General features: G+C 40.4%; 1 protein-coding gene across 15 annotated transcripts in view; it reads left to right on the forward strand.

The window, feature by feature from the left end:
• Positions 1–19,318, forward strand: part of TRPM3 (transient receptor potential cation channel subfamily M member 3) — a 598,368-nt gene that overhangs the window by 547,742 nt on the left and 31,308 nt on the right. For 8 of the 15 annotated variants that reach the window (XM_053291345.1, XM_053291347.1, XM_053291350.1 and 5 more), the window contains 5 exons: positions 677–802; positions 7,411–7,551; positions 8,583–8,711; positions 12,052–12,303; positions 14,490–14,664. In XM_053291345.1, the coding sequence (XP_053147320.1) occupies positions 677–802; positions 7,411–7,551; positions 8,583–8,711; positions 12,052–12,303; positions 14,490–14,664 (823 nt within the window). Of the gene's footprint in view, positions 1–676; positions 803–7,410; positions 7,552–8,582; positions 8,712–12,051; positions 12,304–14,489; positions 14,665–15,604; positions 18,722–19,318 lie in introns of those variants that run through there. The other 7 variants (XM_053291352.1, XM_053291355.1, XM_053291356.1 and 4 more) reach the window with 2 other exon arrangements.

Consider the following 19,318-nt stretch of genomic DNA (forward strand, 5'->3'; position numbering starts at 1 on the left):
TATAGTGGTTTTAAAAACCTGAAAGGAATCTCTTTCTGTGGACTCTTTCACAGATAGTATATGTGTCATTTGGCATGCTGTAGGATATTCTGGTTTTTGTCTGGAAGCTGAAATACATTATTCATTCATTAATTCATTTATTCAGTTTACATTATCCTGGGGAGCCATTCTGTCTAAGAGTTTAAAAAAAACACCTCTAAGAATTCTTATAGATATTTTTGTTATGTATGGACCAATATACAATTTTATAGGCTAATGGCTTCTAGTTAAGTCCAGTGACTGTCATTTGCATATTTTTCTTTCATTAGCTTGTTTCTCTGTCCTTTGGGGGGTGTTTTTTGTGAGGTAGAGTTTTTGCTTTTCTTAAAAACCACTAAAACTTCCATTGTACAACCTCTGCCTATGATGGCAAGCAGTTAGACAGAAGTGAGGAATCCCTTTGAAGTAATCATTAGCTAAATATTTGAGTGACACTTTGCCACGCTAATTTTGAATGAATATATTGTATACGAAAGAGACAATCAAGCCGCTTAAAGTCTGACCATTAAAAATCCCCCAGTCCCCTGCTGGCATATGACTTCTCAAGACTAGACTCCTAGGGCCCATATTTAGTTTACAAATAGTTTTAGGGTTTTATTTTACTAAATTTTGTTAAAAACTAGGCTGTTTCCTACAGGCGATCAGCAAGAGCTGCCCCCAAGATCTTGTCTGCGGGCAAGCGGAAGGCTCTGCCTACAAGACCCAAAATTCAGGGAAGCAGAAGACCCTAGGCACAAGATCTACCCACAGGACCCTTATGCAGGCAAGACCCTGGACACCGGAAAAAGATGAAAAGATCAGAAGCCAGCATAAGATTGACAGGTTGCTTTTCCTCTGAAACGAGCTTGTTTTGCTTTAATTGTAGTTGATTATTGCTGGCTTCTGATCAATTAATGAGATGCTTATTCGAATCCAGTAAGCACAGCTTGTTTCATGGGGCTAAAATGTAGTGAGTAGTAATTGCCCTCTCTCTGTGGTGCTCCTGGCTCCTGTTCCTTTTCCCCCCAATACCATGTTTTTCCAAGTGAACTCTTGGCTGAAAATTCAGAAGCATAGAGTGATGTAATGTCTTGTTTTTAGAGAAGTAGCACGGCTTTCCATGTGCCTCTACTCAGCCCTGTGACAATTTTGTCACTTTTTCCTTCGCTTGCTTGAACCTTGTTAAAATACAATAATTTCATTTCTGATTATCCTGTGTGTGATCTGTCTGTATGTAGTCAACAGCAGCTAATATAAAGGAACCTCCTGTTCCAACAAGTACAATGCTGATTCTTGAGCTGTTGAGAATTTACTATTTCACTTACTACAAAGGTGAAATTCCATACTCTAAAGTGGGGCATATTCTGAAAATGGAGGGTAGGAGAAACCATATATTGGCAGGAAGTGGGACAGGGAAAGAGAAACAGGTGTGCAGGGCAGTCAGGGAGGCTAACTGAGATTTATACTGGTCGCAGGAAGCAGATCAGAAAAGGGTGAAAAGCAGGAACTATAGGAAATGATGTGGGAGGTGGGAATATGGACCATTGTAGTTCAGTGTGCCCTGTTGCCACACTGCAGGTAGACTCACTCAGCGATCAAGACCTTTATACCTGCAACTAGTCTTTGCCAAGGATGCTACTGATGCAGACTTTTCACATTCCTTCATGATTCACCCTGATTCATGCTGAATCATAGCAAAGCTATAGAACAGAAATCAGAAGCCACCTAAATATATATCCATCTCCGAACAAATTATCTCCCTGCCCCCCCACTACTGTCTTCTTTCACTGAAAAAACTGGATGTCCACTGCAAACCATTTGCTGTCTTAGGCTTTTTCTGCAATATTGTGAATAGTGGGGATTTTGAGAATTATGGAACATTCATGGTCCTCAGCTTAAACCCAGACCTCAGTCGTTTCAAGATTACTCTTCATTTCAGAGTGCATAAAGTTTAGTTCACAGTGACCCATGGTTATTTCAGAGCAATTATAGCAAGGCAGCAGAAGTGTAAAATAAAAGCAATAGCCTAGAAAAGGGCCAAAAAGACATACAAACACAGAGGCTATTCTCACAAGCATCCTGATCGTGCCTGGGCTGCCCCAAGCAGGGTTAGGCTGGTCGTGAGAAGGGGCGGAATCCTCGCAGATCCCTCTGTTCCCCATCCGCCGAACCCCCTTAACAAACCAGGCTTTTAGCTGAAGTTAAGGGTGTTCTTGCACCCTTAACCCAGGCATCGTGCGACTCCTTGGGCTTCATGCAACCCGAGGAGTCACAGAGATGGGCGCGTAGAGCACCCGTCTAATAGGGGAATCCTCAATGCAACGCATGTGCTGCATGTTGCACTGAGGGATGCCTAGAGGCCAGAACAAGAAGTTCTAACCCCGGATCCCTCTGCACTGCTCTGTGTTGTGTGGAGCAGGGCTGTCCGTGTGGGCCCGCGGGAGGCACCCTACGAAGGAAAGTTAGGGAAGGTAAGTTAAGTTCAGCCTCCACCACCACCACGCCCTCCCAGCCTACCCAGGATAATTGTGTGACTCATCCTACATAGTGCAAACCTAGTTGTCTTTTATAACAGTTTATATTAATACTGCATAACACAATTACATTACAGCAATTGCAGCATTTCAGGCATTACTTGCAGCTCTCTCTCCATAAAGATAAAACTATAGTTATTACTATGGTATATTAAAAAATTTCAAAGGAACTGCCATCTTTTTTAGAAGTATGAGACTAACTCTTTGCTTCTTTAACCCAAACTGTACTTCTTTTCCATAAAAAAGAATGGAACCATAAAGTAAACATTTAAAACCATAAAATAACATTTCAAGCATCTGCTTTCATCCACAAATGTACAATACAAATTCTTACAGATATCAATACATAATAAATAAACTCTGACCAGGTCTAGCTGTGTTGAAAATTCAGTTGTAGTTATAAGCATTTAGTAATTTTCCATTATAGCAGAGTTCTTAACATGGGGTCCATGGATTCCCTGGGAGTCCTACAGAGGAAGTAGTCCATGGAAAATCCTTGCTGCACTTAATTTAATTTGCTTATTTTGGGAGTGTGTTTTTATAATATTTGGGATCAGTAGAAGGGTATCTTTTAATAATAAAAAATATAGAAACTTGTGTTGGTTCATTATTTTAAAAATCCACAAATTCTAGTAATACCTTTTTTGAGTGAATGAATGAGTGAGTGTCGTCAAGTCGGTGTGGACTCTTAGCGACCACATAGATAGATTCTGTCCAGGATGATCTGTCTTCAACTTGGCCTTTAAGGTCTCTCAGTGATGCATTCATTGCTGTCGTAATCTAGTCCATCCACCTTGCTGTTGTTCATCCTCTTTTTCCTTCAACTTTTCCCAGCATTATAGGCTTCTCAAGGGAGCTGGGTTTTCACATAATGTGTCCGAAGTATGATAGTTTCAGCCTGGTCATTTGTGCCTCAAATGAAAATTCTGGATTGATATGTTCTATGATCCATTTGTGTGTTTTCCTGGCTGTCCATGGTATCCTCTAAAGTCTTCTTTAGGTATAGACACGTCACGACATCTAAATATCCTTTCCAAGGTCTTCTGTGCAAACCTACCAAGTGCTAGTCTGTCGCGTATTTCTTGACTGCTGGATCCTTTACTGTTGGTCGATCCTAAAAGGCAGAAGCTATCCACCATTTCAGTGTCTTCATTATCAATTCTGAGGCTGGTTGCTGTACCCGTTGTCATTAGTTTAGTCTTCTTTACATTTAATTGTAGTCCCATTTTTTCACTGTGCTCCTAGACTTTCAATTTTAGAGCTTGCAGATCATCCTCATTATCAGCTTTCAGAGTTGTGTGTCATCAGCGTAGTGCAGATTATTGATGTTTTTTCCTCCAACTGTAAAACCATGCTCATCTTCTTCAAATCCAGCTTCTCTCACTATATATTCAGCATATAAATTGAATAAATAAGGAGAAAGTATACAGCCTGATCATACTCCTTTGCTGATCTGGAACCAGTCTGTTTCACCATGTTCCATCTGGACTGTGGCTTCCTGCCCTGTGTATAGGTTTTTCATGAGAACAATGAGATGTTCTGGTACGCCCATTTTCCTCATGATATTCCGCAGCTTGACATGATCAACGCAATCGAAGGCTTTTCTGTAGTCAATTAAGAACATATTGACTTCTTTGGGGTATTCTTTGGCTTTCTCAATTATCCAGTGTGCATTAGCAATAATGTCTTGTTCCTCAGCCTTTTCTGAAATCAGCTTGAAAATCCAACAGTTCCCTTTCCATGTAGGGCTGTAATCTGTGTTGGATGATCCTGAGGATTATTTTGCTAGCATGTGAAATTAAAGCTATTGTGCGATGGTTTGCACAATATGTTAAGTCTCCTTTCTTTGGTATGGGTATGTAGACTGACCTCTTCCAATCTGTTGGCCACTGTGTCATTCTCCAAATTTGCTGGCATAGTTTAGTTAGAGCCTTAATTGATTCTTCTTCTGTTGCCTGCCACATTACTCCTTTACTGATGGAGCTACACTGGCTGCCACTAGGTTTCCAGACAAAATACAAAGTGCTAGTTATAACTTATAAAGCCCTAAACGGCTTAGGCCCTGGGTATTTAAGAGAGCGTCTTCTTCACTACGAGCCCCATTGCCCATTGAGGTCATCTGAGGAGGTCCGTCTCCAGTTACTGCCAACTTGTTTGGTGGCTACACAAAGACAGACCTCCTCGGTCGCTGCCCCGAGATTGTGAAATGTGCTCCCTGCCGAGATACGATCCTCCCCATCTCTGGAAGTTTTTAAAAAAACACCTGAAAACCCATCTGTTCACCCAAGCTTTCTCAGCTTTTTATATTTTTAGGTTTTAATCTCTGGTTTATTGTTAAGTTGTTTTAGGTTTTTGTATATGTTTTTAACTTGTTTTATGCTATTGTTAACCACTCAGAGATGAAAGTTTGGGGTGGTGTACAAATTTGAGAAATAAAAAATAAATACATAAAATAAATAAATATTTCTGTAGCTATTCCATCAATTCCTGTAGCCTTCCGACATCATAATGACCGGAGTGCTGATCTAACTTCATCTTCCCATACTAGAGATTCTTGCAAGTTGGGAATATCTTCTAGAGTATCTTGGACATTGACGACCCTGCTGTACAGATTTTCAGTATACTCCTTCCATCTCTGTTTGATTTTCTCTAAATCAGTTACTGTCTGTCCTTTGGCATCCCTTAACATACCAATTCGAGGTTGGAACCTCCTTCTGAATTCAGAGATTTTTTGAAAAACCTTTCTTGTTTTTTCATGTCTGTTTACATCCTCAAGGTCTTTACAGATGTCATTGTAGTACTGCTCCTTGTCTCTTCTAGCAGCTTTCAGAAATTCCCTATTAAGTTCCTTCATGAGGTCTTTATCTTCCTTGACTTTGGCTTCTCTCCTCTTCTTGGCAGTTTCCACCATCTGTTCTGACATCTATTTTGGTTTCTTCTGTTTCTTGCCTTTTTTAGGACTAAACAAAAGGCCACAAAATCTTAAACAAGCTTTTGAGTTCTTTGAGCTCTTAACAGGCTGGCTGTTAAGCAAAACAAGAAAATGGGGTAGGGGAGTAGTATAAGCCCTGGAAGTCTGTGGCTTTTAGGTCTTAAAATGAAGTACAGAAGGAGTTAAGTAGAATCATGTTGATAAGCTGCATGATGTGTTAGACCTTGAACTGAGGCTACAGCCTGGGCTTCTGGAATAAACAAGAGACAACAACAGGTGTTCTCCCTTGTTTATTATTATTTACATTTATATCCCACTCTTCCTCTAAGGAGCTCAGAGTGGCCTGAACCACTTGAATATGCATGCACTTGAGAGGGCCTGTGAACCCTATCATTAATCAGATAATTAATATCCACAGACAGATTTAATGAATTAAAATTGTGGAAACCATGGATTAAAAGAAAATAATGTCAGTTATTCTCTCTCCCAAGATTATTTAATTACATTTATTTTCTGTCAACAAAATTATGCTATTTTAGTCTGTTACTCTTGTAATTATGGAAGGTTTTGTTCTAATTTGTAAGGTATATTGTTTTGTTTTATTTCTATAAGCTACTTGGTGCCTCCATTTGTGGAAAATGTAGGATATATATATTTTAAAATAAAATTAAATAAATGCCAACCTTATCTTCGCATGTACCTGTTTCTCATGGTTCTTAGACAGACATCCTATCAGTTTTGTACATGCCTCAGTTCCTTTCAATTCCTCATGTACCAGCACGAAATTTACCATGCTGAGCATAGAAACGCAGCTAGATAGAGTTTGCATTTACTTGCTTATTGATGAAAACATTGGCTGACACCCTGACTGACTCAGCAGTGGGGACAAATTTCATTGACCTCCCCTTCCCCAGGAAGCACCTTGGGCCTCCTAAAAATATGTCCCTGAGGGTTGTGCAGCTCCCAGGGATATATTTTCAGGAGATACAGAGGGCTTCTGGGCAGAGGATAGGTCACTGAAATTGTGCACACATGCAAACACTAGCACTGGTGCAGTATTAGTCTGGAACTCTTCAGAAGCACTGGTGCTACATTCGTGCTCCCATTGCACAGGTGCTGCATTAATCAGGATGCCAGCCACTATGTTTTAACTTTGAATTTATTTATTTTTATTTAACATATTTTATTTAACATATTTTTATACCGCCCAAAACACAAGTTTAAAGCTTCCATTTAGGCTCTAAGATGTTCTGAGCAGTGCTAGGAATCCAGAAGTTAGAAAATTCTACACAAACTTTATGTGTGACTGCTGCTGCACTGTAAATTTATTCTGTTTACAGTCATAAGTACTGCATTGTGCTTACTGTCAGAGTCTAAATAAGATATTTAAATAATTTGGTATCTATTAAGTTAGATACCAAATCTAATGATATCTTCACCTCTTTCAGGACCCCTTTTTCCTGTATGTTCCATGCCTATCCCAGCATCATAGTTGAGTGTTCTGCGATTCTTCAATTAATTACGCTTTTTTTCAGTAAAGTAAAAAGCTACCTAATAAAAAGCAAATCAACAAGCAAAAAGTAGAAACTTCTCTGTTGTATGGTTGTTCTCCCAGAACTGAGATGTGGAAGGCATTAACGAGTTGTACTGATGTTGATTGCTTCTGTTGAAATATCATTGGTGCAGCATTTGAAGATGCAGTCAGTGTTATGAATGGAAGCTTGACGTTCACAAGGTATAAATTAGTCTACAGAATGTGTGTAAATCATTCAAGATTATTAATGGGCTAAAAGTTCACTGATTCTTAATATAAAATTAAGAAGTCAATGTATATTGGTCTTGGTTGGTTACCACCCCAATTGTATCAATTAAATTAGTTTTGTCAACTGGCAGCATATCAACTATGACTCTCCTTTTTCCCTGTAGGCAATGTTGGGACGTGGCAATGGAGAGTCATCACGAAAGAAGGAGGAGGAGGAAGTTCACAGTAGACACAGACTGATTCCCTTTGGACGCAAGATCTATGAGTTCTACAATGCACCAATTGTTAAATTTTGGTTCTACACTGTAAGGAGCGACTATCATTTTGTCATCTGTTCCTAGTGACACAAATTTGCAAGGGCCCCCTTCATCAGTATGTTTACATTGTATAAGCAAAGCACTGTTTGATTGTCTGATGCACAAGTGGATGATGCTCTACGTACTGTAGATGGCTTATAGAAAGATAAGAATTTGAACCCCTGTATATGTCACTGAATAATACCCAGGAACTGGTGGGATGTGTTAAAGTATACTTAGCTGCCCCGTAGACTCTCCCTTTCTAGAGGTTGTCATACAGAGGCTGGATGGCCATCTCTCAGGGATACAGTAGCACTGAGCAGGGGCTTGGACTGCACTGGAAGGCCTCTTTTCCAACTCTAACATTCTGTGATTCTATGGATTTCTCTTTTCTTTCAAGTTGTGGGATCTTCTTTGTTCTAATAATTATAGCAAGTTTTGAAGCATTCATTGGGCCAGCTTCCATATAGCACTTACACTTACATTTATATACCGCTTTATAGCCAGAGCTCTCTAAGCGGTTTACAATGATTTAGCATATTGCCCCCAACATTCTGGGTACTCATTTAACCGACCTCGGAAGGATGGAAGGCTGAGTCAACCTTGAGCCCCTGGTCAGGATCGAACTTGTAACCTTCTGGTTACAGGGCGGCAGTTTTACCACTGCGCCACCAGGGACTCTGATGATGGACTAGCTCCCATGCCTGAAGTCCACATGCATTCTAATGGAGTAGATGTGCCTATTCACACTCACTCCAATGGACAGGGCAACATTGTGAATGCATTTTCTGTTAGACAAGGATTTCCTTCCTGAACTGAATTCAGAAACCCTTGCAATGGTGGTAGGAGGATGTTGTGAGAAGCATTGGAACTCTTGCACTCCTAAAGAATTATGCACGTGCCAGAGTGCCAGCCATATTGCTCAAGCTCTTATAGTTAGATGCAGATAGGAATGGAATTAAAAACTAATGTGGTTAGATTAGGCAATTTATATGAGCTGAACATTTATGTGCAGGAAAATTTGGTTTATTTCTTTGCAGATGGCATACATTGGTTACCTGATGCTTTTCAACTATATTGTGTTGGTGAAGATGGATCGCTGGCCTTCCACACAGGAATGGATAGTTATCTCATATATTTTCACAATGGGCGTAGAGAAGATGAGAGAGGTAATATTATCTCATAAGAGCTGAAAACAGTAATGTTTTCCCCTAAAGTCAATTTGTTGCAAACTTACCAAAAATTCCTTTGTTCTTGAAAAAACAAAACCCCAGCAGTTTGTAAGATAGTGGAATGTTAATACTGCATCGGCATGTTCTCATTTCTAAAGGAGTGACTCCCTTTCCCACACTCCTGTATAGTACTTGTATAATTTCTCCAACAGGGCAAATGGACATTTTGAGAGGCAGCTTTAATCAGGAAAATGACAAGGGGAATAATCCTTACCACACATGTACCCCAGTTCTGGTCCAACACTTACAGCCTATTAATTTTTTTTTAAGTAAGTGGAAGATCCTAATCATTTCTCTCCAGGGTCACATCAAGCTGTACCCTAACAACACAGTTCATTCTGCTTTCCAAGAATGTACAGTATTAGCACCGTTCTTGGCACAATACAGAGTAACATAAGCAAAAGGAGACTGACTGACATCCAGAGTAACCAAGCACTTGTGGATCTAGCAAATTTGTACTAGTTCACTTAATTGCACTTTAAAAATGGGGATTTGCAGAACTGCATTATAGCACTCTTGTGAAAATGTCCCCATTAAAACAAACGAAGCGTGCCACAGTTACACAACTGTTGTGCGGGCACAAGTTTACAGTAGCATAACACTGGTCTGGAATGCAAGCTGCAGATGTAGCACAACTAGTTAGCAGAACACTTTTACACTAGTGCAGTGTCCTTCCACAAGCGGTATATTATTCTGGATATCAGCCACTGATCCTTGTGTTGGGGATCTTGCAGCCTAAAATGTGATCAAACATGCATGCATTTCTCAAAAGCAAGATTAACTGAGCAACACTAAAAATCAGTCTTAAGGCTGATTTAAAGCAATAAATTTTGCCTCCAGAAAAACACACTACACTTGTAAACAGGATTGCTCAAATTGTATTATGATCAGGTATGATTTTAAAAAATGGTGATATGCAGTAATGAACAGTGAAGAGAATAATATTCACTATAACCACAAGGGGGCTCCTCAATACTGCTAAAGGCTTCCAAGAGTTCAAGAGTGCTGAGTTGCTATTCATATTATAATTTTCAAAGAACTTTTTTCAGTTGAATTGTTTTGTCTTCTTTTTATTGTAGTATTATTTCCATCTGTAAGTTGTTCTGGAAAAATGGCTTGTTGAAACATAAATGTCATTTTGGTCTAGAGAGCATGCTGAAAAAATGACTCCAAAAATCTCAGAAAACAACTCAAAAATTCACATGGCAATATCTATCCAAGAAATTAGGCAGCTGGAATAAAAAGCACTGTAATGGGTTTTAAGTCAAACATGTTAGATAGCTGAATCAGGGGCGTAACGAGGCTGGAGTGGGCCCAGAGACAAAATTTTAAAATGGGCCCCTCACTGATACACACACACTTCACAATATATAGTCATGTGACTTGCCTTGGGGGGGCCCCTCAAGGCATGGGGGGCCCCAGGCAGCCGCCTCCCCTTGCCTAATAGTAGTTACGCCCCTGAGCTGAATGGTGATGCTCTTCTTTTAAAAATTTGTCTTCATGTTTATAAAATTATAAAAAGGGCCTGTAAATTAACAAAATCATTGTTTACAGAATGATCTACAAACCAAAAAGGGCTTTATTAAGAGAACTATATATTTTTCATCTCCAGAACACAATCTGAAAGCTGTATTCAAGCACCAATCATTCTTTGAAAATAAATGCAAAACTAGTCATATTTTTAAAACACTCTTTGAATAGAAAGATAACTTGATGAGTTAGATTGATTTTAGACAGGAAAAAGAATGTAATGTACAGTATGGGTAGAATATGAGGGCATAATCATAATCAGCCCCTTTAAAATCCACACAAAGAGTACAGAGTGCAAACATTACCAAGCACTCTGTGGAATGCTGACCACACTGGGAGTCAAATAAAAGTCGCAGATGTCTGCCCAGATCCAGCTTTCATGAGAACGAACACGGAGAGACTCTCTGCCACCACTCTCTGGCTAGCATGGCAAAGTTAGGAGCCTTGGGCCCACCACACACCTTGTGCAGGCATCCAGCAGCTTGGAATCTAGCTGCAAGGAGATAGGAGAGCCTTCTTCAGCTAGCTGAAGGGCTGCCACATTGAAAAAGGAACAGCTGTTTCTGTTGAGGATAGGACTAGAACCAGTGGGTTGGAATTACAAGGAGGCTGATTCAGACCAGTGGTTGGAAGAAATTTCCTAACTGCTGTTTGACAGTGAAACAACCTGCCTTACATGGTGGTGAGTTCTCCCTCTCCAGAGGTTTTCAAATTCAGTCTGAATGGCTGTCAAGGATACTGTAGCAGATTTCTGCACTGAGCAAGGGGTAGGACTAGAAGACCTCCAAGGTTCCTTCCAACTCTAACATTCTATTAAATCTTCATCCATAATGGCAGCCATGGACTTACATCCCATGGGAGGGAGGGGAATCACTGGTCATGTGGCTGGCTCCTTATATCCTGCAGTTAGTGTGCACAGCACTGCTCTCCCTGGGCCTTCCTTTTCTATCCCCATCCTCAGGGCAAGACCTGGTGAGTCCATGGCCCCAGGCTGAGACACACTCCTCCCACCTGAGGGTGTTCCTCCCTGCTAATGGGCACCGGGGCACCTTTTAAAGTAGCAGCTTACTTATATTTAGCAGGCTGGGAGCAACTGTCCCTGTTCTACACAAGCAGCCATCCCTCCAGTGGTTATTGCTGGTGTTATCTCTTTGAAGATGGGAAGCTGTTGTTGTTGTTGTTGTTAAGCCATTGTCGTCGTCGTTGTTATACCAAGGCTTTACATAATTTTTGTTTAATCTAGGAGCCATACCATTGACACTTGACAGAATGACTGGACTTAGTGACAGCCATTGTGGCAGAGGAGACCAAAAAATGGGCTTCTTTTTATCCCCTTTACAAGTAACATACTTAGAACAGAAACAGGGCTGCCTGGGACAAATAAATATATTATTAAATAACTCTACCTCTGAATATCCTAGTCTAGGTGCCAGACTTAAATTTCTAGGTGCCCTGGCACCTGGGATTTCTCAAGCCCTGTTCTGTATAAACTGCTTTGATAATTCATTTTCCCAAAAGCAGTAAATAATATCAGAACAGTAACAATATCAGAGAGATCTGGACACAGCTGTGCATTTGTGCTTTCCAGGACGGTGAAAAAATGCTGGATCATGCCTAAAAGAGAAGAGTTGGGATTGCTTTTAACCTGTTTTCTGTATGAATACTTGCCATGTTTTTTTCCTTCCCCTTTGGGGCTTATAGTGAAGTAAGAACTCTTCTCCTGGCATCCCTCTTTCCTGTCATCTAGATATTAATGTCAGAACCTGGGAAGTTGCTGCAGAAGGTAAAAGTGTGGCTTCAGGAGTACTGGAATGTTACAGATCTCATTGCCATTCTCCTGTTCTCTGTGGGGATGGTACTTCGACTCCAGGATCTGCCACTCAGGAGCGATGGCCGTGTCATATACTGTGTCAACATCATTTACTGGTATATCCGTTTGCTAGACATCTTCGGGGTGAACAAGTATTTGGGGCCATATGTAATGATGATTGGGAAAATGGTAAGGAAAAGTTTCCAATTCTTCCTTTTTGCATTGCATGTTAACACTAAAACACTCAAAGGGGGTGTTAATTTTCTGCAACCTCAAGCTTGAATATTAAGCCTGCATCCAGGCACCTTTAAACCCTTCCAGTTAGCTGCCATGGGAAGACATAAGTGCTTTCAAGTCTCCCTCTGTGCTATGCTTCTTAAGTTTGTTAGAGCTGGGCTTTATGTTTTGCCTCCAGCATCCAGAGAGAGATTGTTTTGATGGCAGGACTGTTATATACTGCTCCCTTTCCCTGTGTAGATTTTTGGTTATTAGCTTAGTTCTATTTCTGTCCTCAAGACTCAAGGTCAGTAGCAGTTCTACCAAAAGTAAAGATCAAATATACAGTCAATTTCCATAACAGTAGAAAAGGTTATTGACCAACATTTTTGTTTATTCCAGTCTTTTCTCCCAAGAACGCAGATCGTTATTTACATATTCCTGAGTAATAGTCAAATCCTGAAAAGCTTAAAATGGGAGCAGGCACAATCCGTTGTGAGTAGAGGCTTGGAGGAAAGGGGCTCTCAAGAACAGCTGGAGATGTGAGAATAAATGGAAGAAGATGGGAGCAGCCAGAACCCCCAACTGAGAAAGGGAGGGCTTGGGAGAGGTGGCTCAACTAAACATCAATGTATTAATGGGATTTTATGCTTTAACTTGTTACCTACCTTGAGCTTTTTGGATGGGTTTGATTGATTAAGTGTTGTCAAGTCAAGGAGAAATATATGAATTAAATAACTCTGTATCTGGGCTTGTGTGGCTAGAAGAAGGGAAAATGTTATGACACTTTACTTAGGAACAGTGTAACTTAGTGTGAATAATATATCCTATGTCTTATATTTGAATCTTTAAACCACTTTGGAATAACCACTGCATTCTCATGCATTCTCAGACTTTTCCAGAAGTAATTCTGTTACTTAGTTAGCTAGTTGAAGATTTCAGCTTGAAGCATCCTGAAACCTTTTCAGCCATGCAAACTTTAACGTAAATCCATACTTATAGCTGGCTGAAACATGCATACTCTGCTTAACTTCCCAGCCCATGATTACTCAATACTTGATGATTTAGCTGATTCTGTGAACAGACTCCATAGAGAAGCATTGCGATTCAAGCAATACAGTACAGCACAAAAGTTCTCTCCCTAGTCTTAGAACTATGAAGTGCATTCTCAACTTGTACAAGCCTTCATTTGACACTGCATCTTTAAATTGGCCTTCAGTGCAGTTTTGAAGGAAAGGACCACACCATTCCCCCCCCCTTGGGGGGTAAAGTGTAGAACCATAAAAGGTCCTACTTTCTGTAGAAGTATAGGAATCAAAAGTGGCTTTTTCCTTTGGTTAGCTATCTCCAGACCTAAAATTAGGGCTAGAGCCATGTGATGGAGGGCTCTGGAAGAAAACCTTCCACTGGGCTCTTCTGATGGCACCCAGCTCACATCCATTTCCCCCTAATGGCACTCAACTTGCTGCTCCCTCTTCAATCTAGCCAAGGTGTCAAGCAGTTTACCAGAGAGCAGATCGGCAGCAAATCCCCCTCCATGGCCACTGCCAAGCAGCAACACCATTTTAAAATTTCCAGATGTCCCAGCCCGTGATCTACAGCACTGAAAGAGAAACTGTTGCTGCTGCTCCCCACTTTCCCCACTGTGCCCATAAACTTGTCAGGGCCCAATGGAGGCACTTGCCAGGCAGCAGCTTCTCCTTAAATAACACCACGTACAGCTTAAGCAGTTACATCATTTGGCAATTACAGAGCAACTCACTTGGCCAAGTGAGTCATGCTTCCACTTTGTTGTGGGCACTGACCAGGTGGGCATCAGGGATCGGTCATGAGTCCCCGGAGGTACTTGGGCCCCCAATCAGTGCCTGACTTGGTCAACCTCTAATGCTGGCCCTGCCTAAAGAGGGCCAAAATAAATTGGATTGGTGGATCTCACGAAATTATGTCCAAAAACATTTCAGTGTTTAAGATTTTAAATGGAGCTGTGGGCAGTTTCAGAGACCTGTTTGGATTTCACCCAAATCAAGCTGCAACAAGTGTGGTTTGTTTGGATGGGGCTGTTTGGATATTTTGGTCTTATGCTTTACAAACATTTTCATGAACCTCACAGGACAAAGCAGAAACATTTCTCACTCGTGCTTTTGTTTTTGTTTTTCCAGATGATAGACATGATGTATTTTGTCATTATTATGTTGGTGATTCTGATGAGCTTTGGTGTTGCAAGGCAAGCAATACTCTTCCCCAATGAAGAGCCTTCATGGAAACTGGCAAAGAACATTTTTTACATGCCATATTGGATGATCTATGGGGAAGTGTTTGCAGATCAGATAGACCGTAAGCAGGTTTATGATTTTCATACTCCAAAGTCAGGTATCAAATTTTAATCAGGTGACATCTTACAAGATCATTTTTAACACTTTCAATAAATGGCTCAGAATAGAGGACAAACATCACAGGAAAGTATTATGTAAAAAAATCTATTAATGCCTGTCACTTGCATTGTTAATTTTGGAAGGAAACATCAACAACATTTTCTAATACACGTACACTTCCAAGCTATCATTTTCCTTTTTAATACAGAAAAATGACATTAAAATGACCGATTTATTATTTTAATTATCCACATTAAGTATAATTAACCTTACTGTGGCTAACTAACCATACTGTATTCAGTAGTACATCTAAAACATAAGGTATAACTATACAACAAACATCCAGATTGGCTGACATCCAGACTAACAAAGCATTGGTGCTAGGTGAGAAGCACTGATACTGATGAAGGTTTCAACTACTGCAGCACTGACAATCATGCAAGGACTGGGGGATGGTGTGGAATGTTGACAACCTCTCCTTTTCCCAGAAGCACTCTGTGCCACCCAAGAATATGTCCCTGAGGGCTGCCCAACCCTCAGGAACATATTTTCAGGTAACACAGAGTGCTTCCAAGGGAAGGAAGGCTGTTAAATTACCCTCCTCGTGTGAGCACCGGTACTGCTTTAGTCAGAAACTCAAAAGAAGCACTGGCTCTTTGTTAGGCTGGATGTCAGCCAACATATTCTTGTTTACCTGTTATGATGCCCCTCAAAGAATCCTGGGAGTTTGGTGAGGGTGCTGAGAATTATGTTGGAGATCTCTTGCAAACCCCACAGAACTGTAGTTCCCTGGGAAGAGGGAGTGACTGTTTAACTGGTCTAAGCCTGTTGTGTAGATTATACCATAGTGTTTCATTTTCCTGAAGTGTTTCATAGTGTTTCATTTTCATTTTCATTTGCAGAGAGGAGAGCTGGTCTTGTGGTAGCAAGCATGACTTGTCCCCATAGCTAAGCAGGGTCTGCCCTGGTGGCATATGAATGGGAGACTTGATGTGTGAGCACTGCAAGACATTCCCCTCAGGGGATGAAGCCGCTCTGGGAAGAGCATAAAGTTTCAAGTTCCCTCTCTGGCTTCTCCAAGATAGGGCTGAGAGAGATTCCTGCCTGCAACCTTGGAAAAGCTGCTGCCAGTCTGTGAAGACAATACTGAGCTAGATAGACCAATGGTCTGACTCAGTATATGGCAGTTTCCTATGTTCCTCCCCATCCATTAGTTTGATTTTGGCACATGAACATGAAACCCTTTTTGCTATTATGTATTCAGTACTGAAAGTTATTGGTCTGGATCTTTGGTGCTGTAGTTATAGGAAAGTCAGTGGTTCACATACAATGCAATGCTCCATCTGCCTAGCAACAGAGTGTTTGTGCAGTTCCACAAGAGCACTCTTACACAAGATGCTAGAATTGCACAAATGCAGTTTCATGAGAGAGGCCATTGGAAATGATGGCCCTCTATTTCACTGCTGCATTTGTGCAATCCTAGTGTCTTGTGCAACTGCACAAATGCTCTGTTACTAGGCATACGTTGTGTGGTATGTAAGCCAGTAACATTATACTGATTTGTGTCATACTCTTTTAACCTGCTACCCCTGATAACTTGGCAAAGAGGCACCTTTTAACATGGTGGTTCTCTTTATTTAGCAGGGGGAGAGTAATTGGCCCTATCCACCCCCAGTACAGTACCTCCTGTGACTGTTGCTGGTCTTGTCTTGTGTTTCTTTTTAGATTATGAGCCCTTTGGGGACAGGGATACATCTTATTTATGTATTTCTCTGTGTAAACCACCCTGAGCCATTTTTGGAAGGGTGGTATAGAAATCAAATAAAGAAAGAAAGAAAGAAAGAAACCTGTTTGCTGACACTGACACATTGGCAAAATAAGATTAATTGCAAATTATTATAGAATTTGTCAGATCATTAGGCAGGAAAAGTAGATAACATTGTATTCCTCTTTCCATATATGTGGTCCTAAGAATTCATTTGTGTGACCATCTACAAATGTCAGTATTGTCTTTTAATGAATCCTTCTGGTGCCACCTGGTGTAACATGCCAGAGCAGATCAGTGGTATTGTGAAATGATGCAGCTGTAGGAATATAGCAACAAGAGCACATTACATCCTTATCACAGGCAGGCTTGCAGGAGATTAGTTAGCCCACCTTTTCTGCTTGAAGGTACATAGGTGGCACTTATAAGTGAGCAATTGCTCTAATGGTAATTAGAAACTACTCCATCTATGTTCAAAGATCCATTATCGCTCCAGGTGCATCCTGGCCTGTGCTTCCATGAGATAGCTTGTGCTCATGCAGAATCCAAGGATATGTAATACAAGACAGAACAGTTTGGCTTTCCCAGTTGTTCATATCTTGATAACATGAACTCATCTGTGTTAGCATTCATGTGAAGAAGAAGAAGAAATGCTAGATGCCCCATTATGAATGCTCTTTTCTTCCTAAAAGTTATACAGATCTCTACTATCCCCAGAAAAGGGGTTTCTTCTCACAAATTATCCTTCCTTTCTGTTTTCGATTATAGCATGGCATGCAAGCAAACACAAAGCTGGTATCCATGGAGTTTTCTTCCTGAGTTTATCTTTCCATGTTGTTCCATCTTCCTTTTCTTCTTCCTCTGTGTTTCAGAAGTTTTCTTTCTTAGGATATAACAAGGCTATGATAGTGAGAGGAAGGGTTGAGGTAGGGAGGGGTCACAAAGAGTGCATTTTTCTTTTCATGAAGGTCTGTTCCTCTACAAGTGGCCATTTATTGATGAAGTACTAAAAAACCAACATAGTGCGATGGGTCCAGCCACAAAATGGCTGGGGGAGTGCTGCTCTTCACATGGTGTGCTGATTCTAGTTTAGAACCATGCAAATGGAGAAGGGGAAAGGACAAGAATCTCCCTTTGAACGAAGTGCCTGCCGATGCCTTTTAACAGGATGGCAGATGCAAAGGCCCTACACAGAGATTCGGGAGAAATCTATTACATAAGTGTTATTACCAATGTTTGCACTGTGCATAAATATGCAAAAAGCGATTACTTTATTTGTTTGTTTGTTTGTTTGTTTGTTTGTTTACATTTATATCCCGCTCTTCCTCCAAGGAGCCCAGAGCGGTGTACTACATACTTAGGTTTCTTGTCACAACAACCCTGTGAAGTAGGTTAGGCTTCAATTATGACTTCAAGAGCATCATTTTATCTCTAGGCACGTTAGAAAAGAATGTGCCAAATCCCTCCCTTGAAGGCCTCATATTGATTATAACTTATCAAGGGTGAACAAGTCCCCCTGCCACTTTCAACAATGACAGAGAGAGAGAAAGCAGAATTTGCCAACTCTTGTGTTATGCAAATATGTTCACTCTGAAGAACCTGTTAAATCACCATGATATTTGGTAAATTGCTCAGTAGAGCAGTTGAAGATTTGTGTTAATGGGATCGAGTTCTGCACAAAATCTAAAGTCCAATGATAAGGACAAAAAGCAAATGTTATTTGGCCATATGCAGAAGATAATATTGTATAGCAAGAGATTACTCACAAATTTACACCAAGAGTAGGTAAAAGTCTGAATTTGCCCAGAGGAAGGAGAAGTCTGAGTTGACAGACTGTGCTTTACAAAGAAACCCTCCTTAGTTCTTCCAGCACCCAAACTGCTTTTATGCTGGGTCTAAAGTCTAGTACTTTGTTTTCAGTGTATTCCATTGTCAGACTATATATGATTTCTCATGGGATGTGGAAATAAATTTGTCTCAAAAATGTTAAATGTAGCATAGGCAAAAAACCACAGACTGGTTAAACCATTTACTGTTAAGTATTAATTTTTAGTACTGTTTATGTTATTCTCCACATTGGTTTAAGCTAAATCAGCCACACTTTACTATTTAGAGTATGCTGGAGTGTTTGTACTTTCTCAAATGTCAGTTAGTCTATCCTAAGAGCTCTGTATCACCAGTAGACTGCACAGCCGGTCACTGACCATAATAAAATAGATATCATACCTTATCATCCCTTTAGATCCCAATCAGACCTTGCCTGGTGTCCAAGTTTTTCTTTTTCTCTTCTGTGTTTTTACCACTTCTGGCTGGCCACAAATTCTGGGTCCTTTCAGAAATCCACATCTCTCACAGGAAAGATCTATGTTGCATCAAATATTTTAATGAATTTGAGAAATATACAAATGCTATATATAAAACTCTCAAATAGCTTTGGCTTTTTGTTTTACAACTTTGCATCAATATTTGAAGCATGACAGTAGGCTGTCCAGGTAAACAGTCCACCTCATTAACTGGCAGCCTCTTCATTCACTGGATGTGTTCCATGTTTGTCTTAATCCCCTTGAAACAATCCATATAGTGATTTCTAAGCGAATGCATGGATTCCATATGGCGGGGGAGGCTGTCTTTAAATAAATGCTGAACTATTTCTGTAGGGGAGAGGGGAATTAAATGTGCATGGATGTTCTAGCCTGTACAATGGGGCTTGAGGATTAAACATTTATAAAAGATGCATTCATAATTTCTTAAAATGATCGTAATTTGTTATTTAGTATTTCATATGGTTTGTCAATTTAGTCAGAAATAATGTTATTAATGCACCTCCATTATAATCCTACACTAATGGGAA

The sequence above is a fragment of the Hemicordylus capensis genome, chromosome 2, assembly GCF_027244095.1.
Source record: "Hemicordylus capensis ecotype Gifberg chromosome 2, rHemCap1.1.pri, whole genome shotgun sequence".
In the NCBI taxonomy this organism is placed as follows: domain Eukaryota; kingdom Metazoa; phylum Chordata; class Lepidosauria; order Squamata; family Cordylidae; genus Hemicordylus; species Hemicordylus capensis.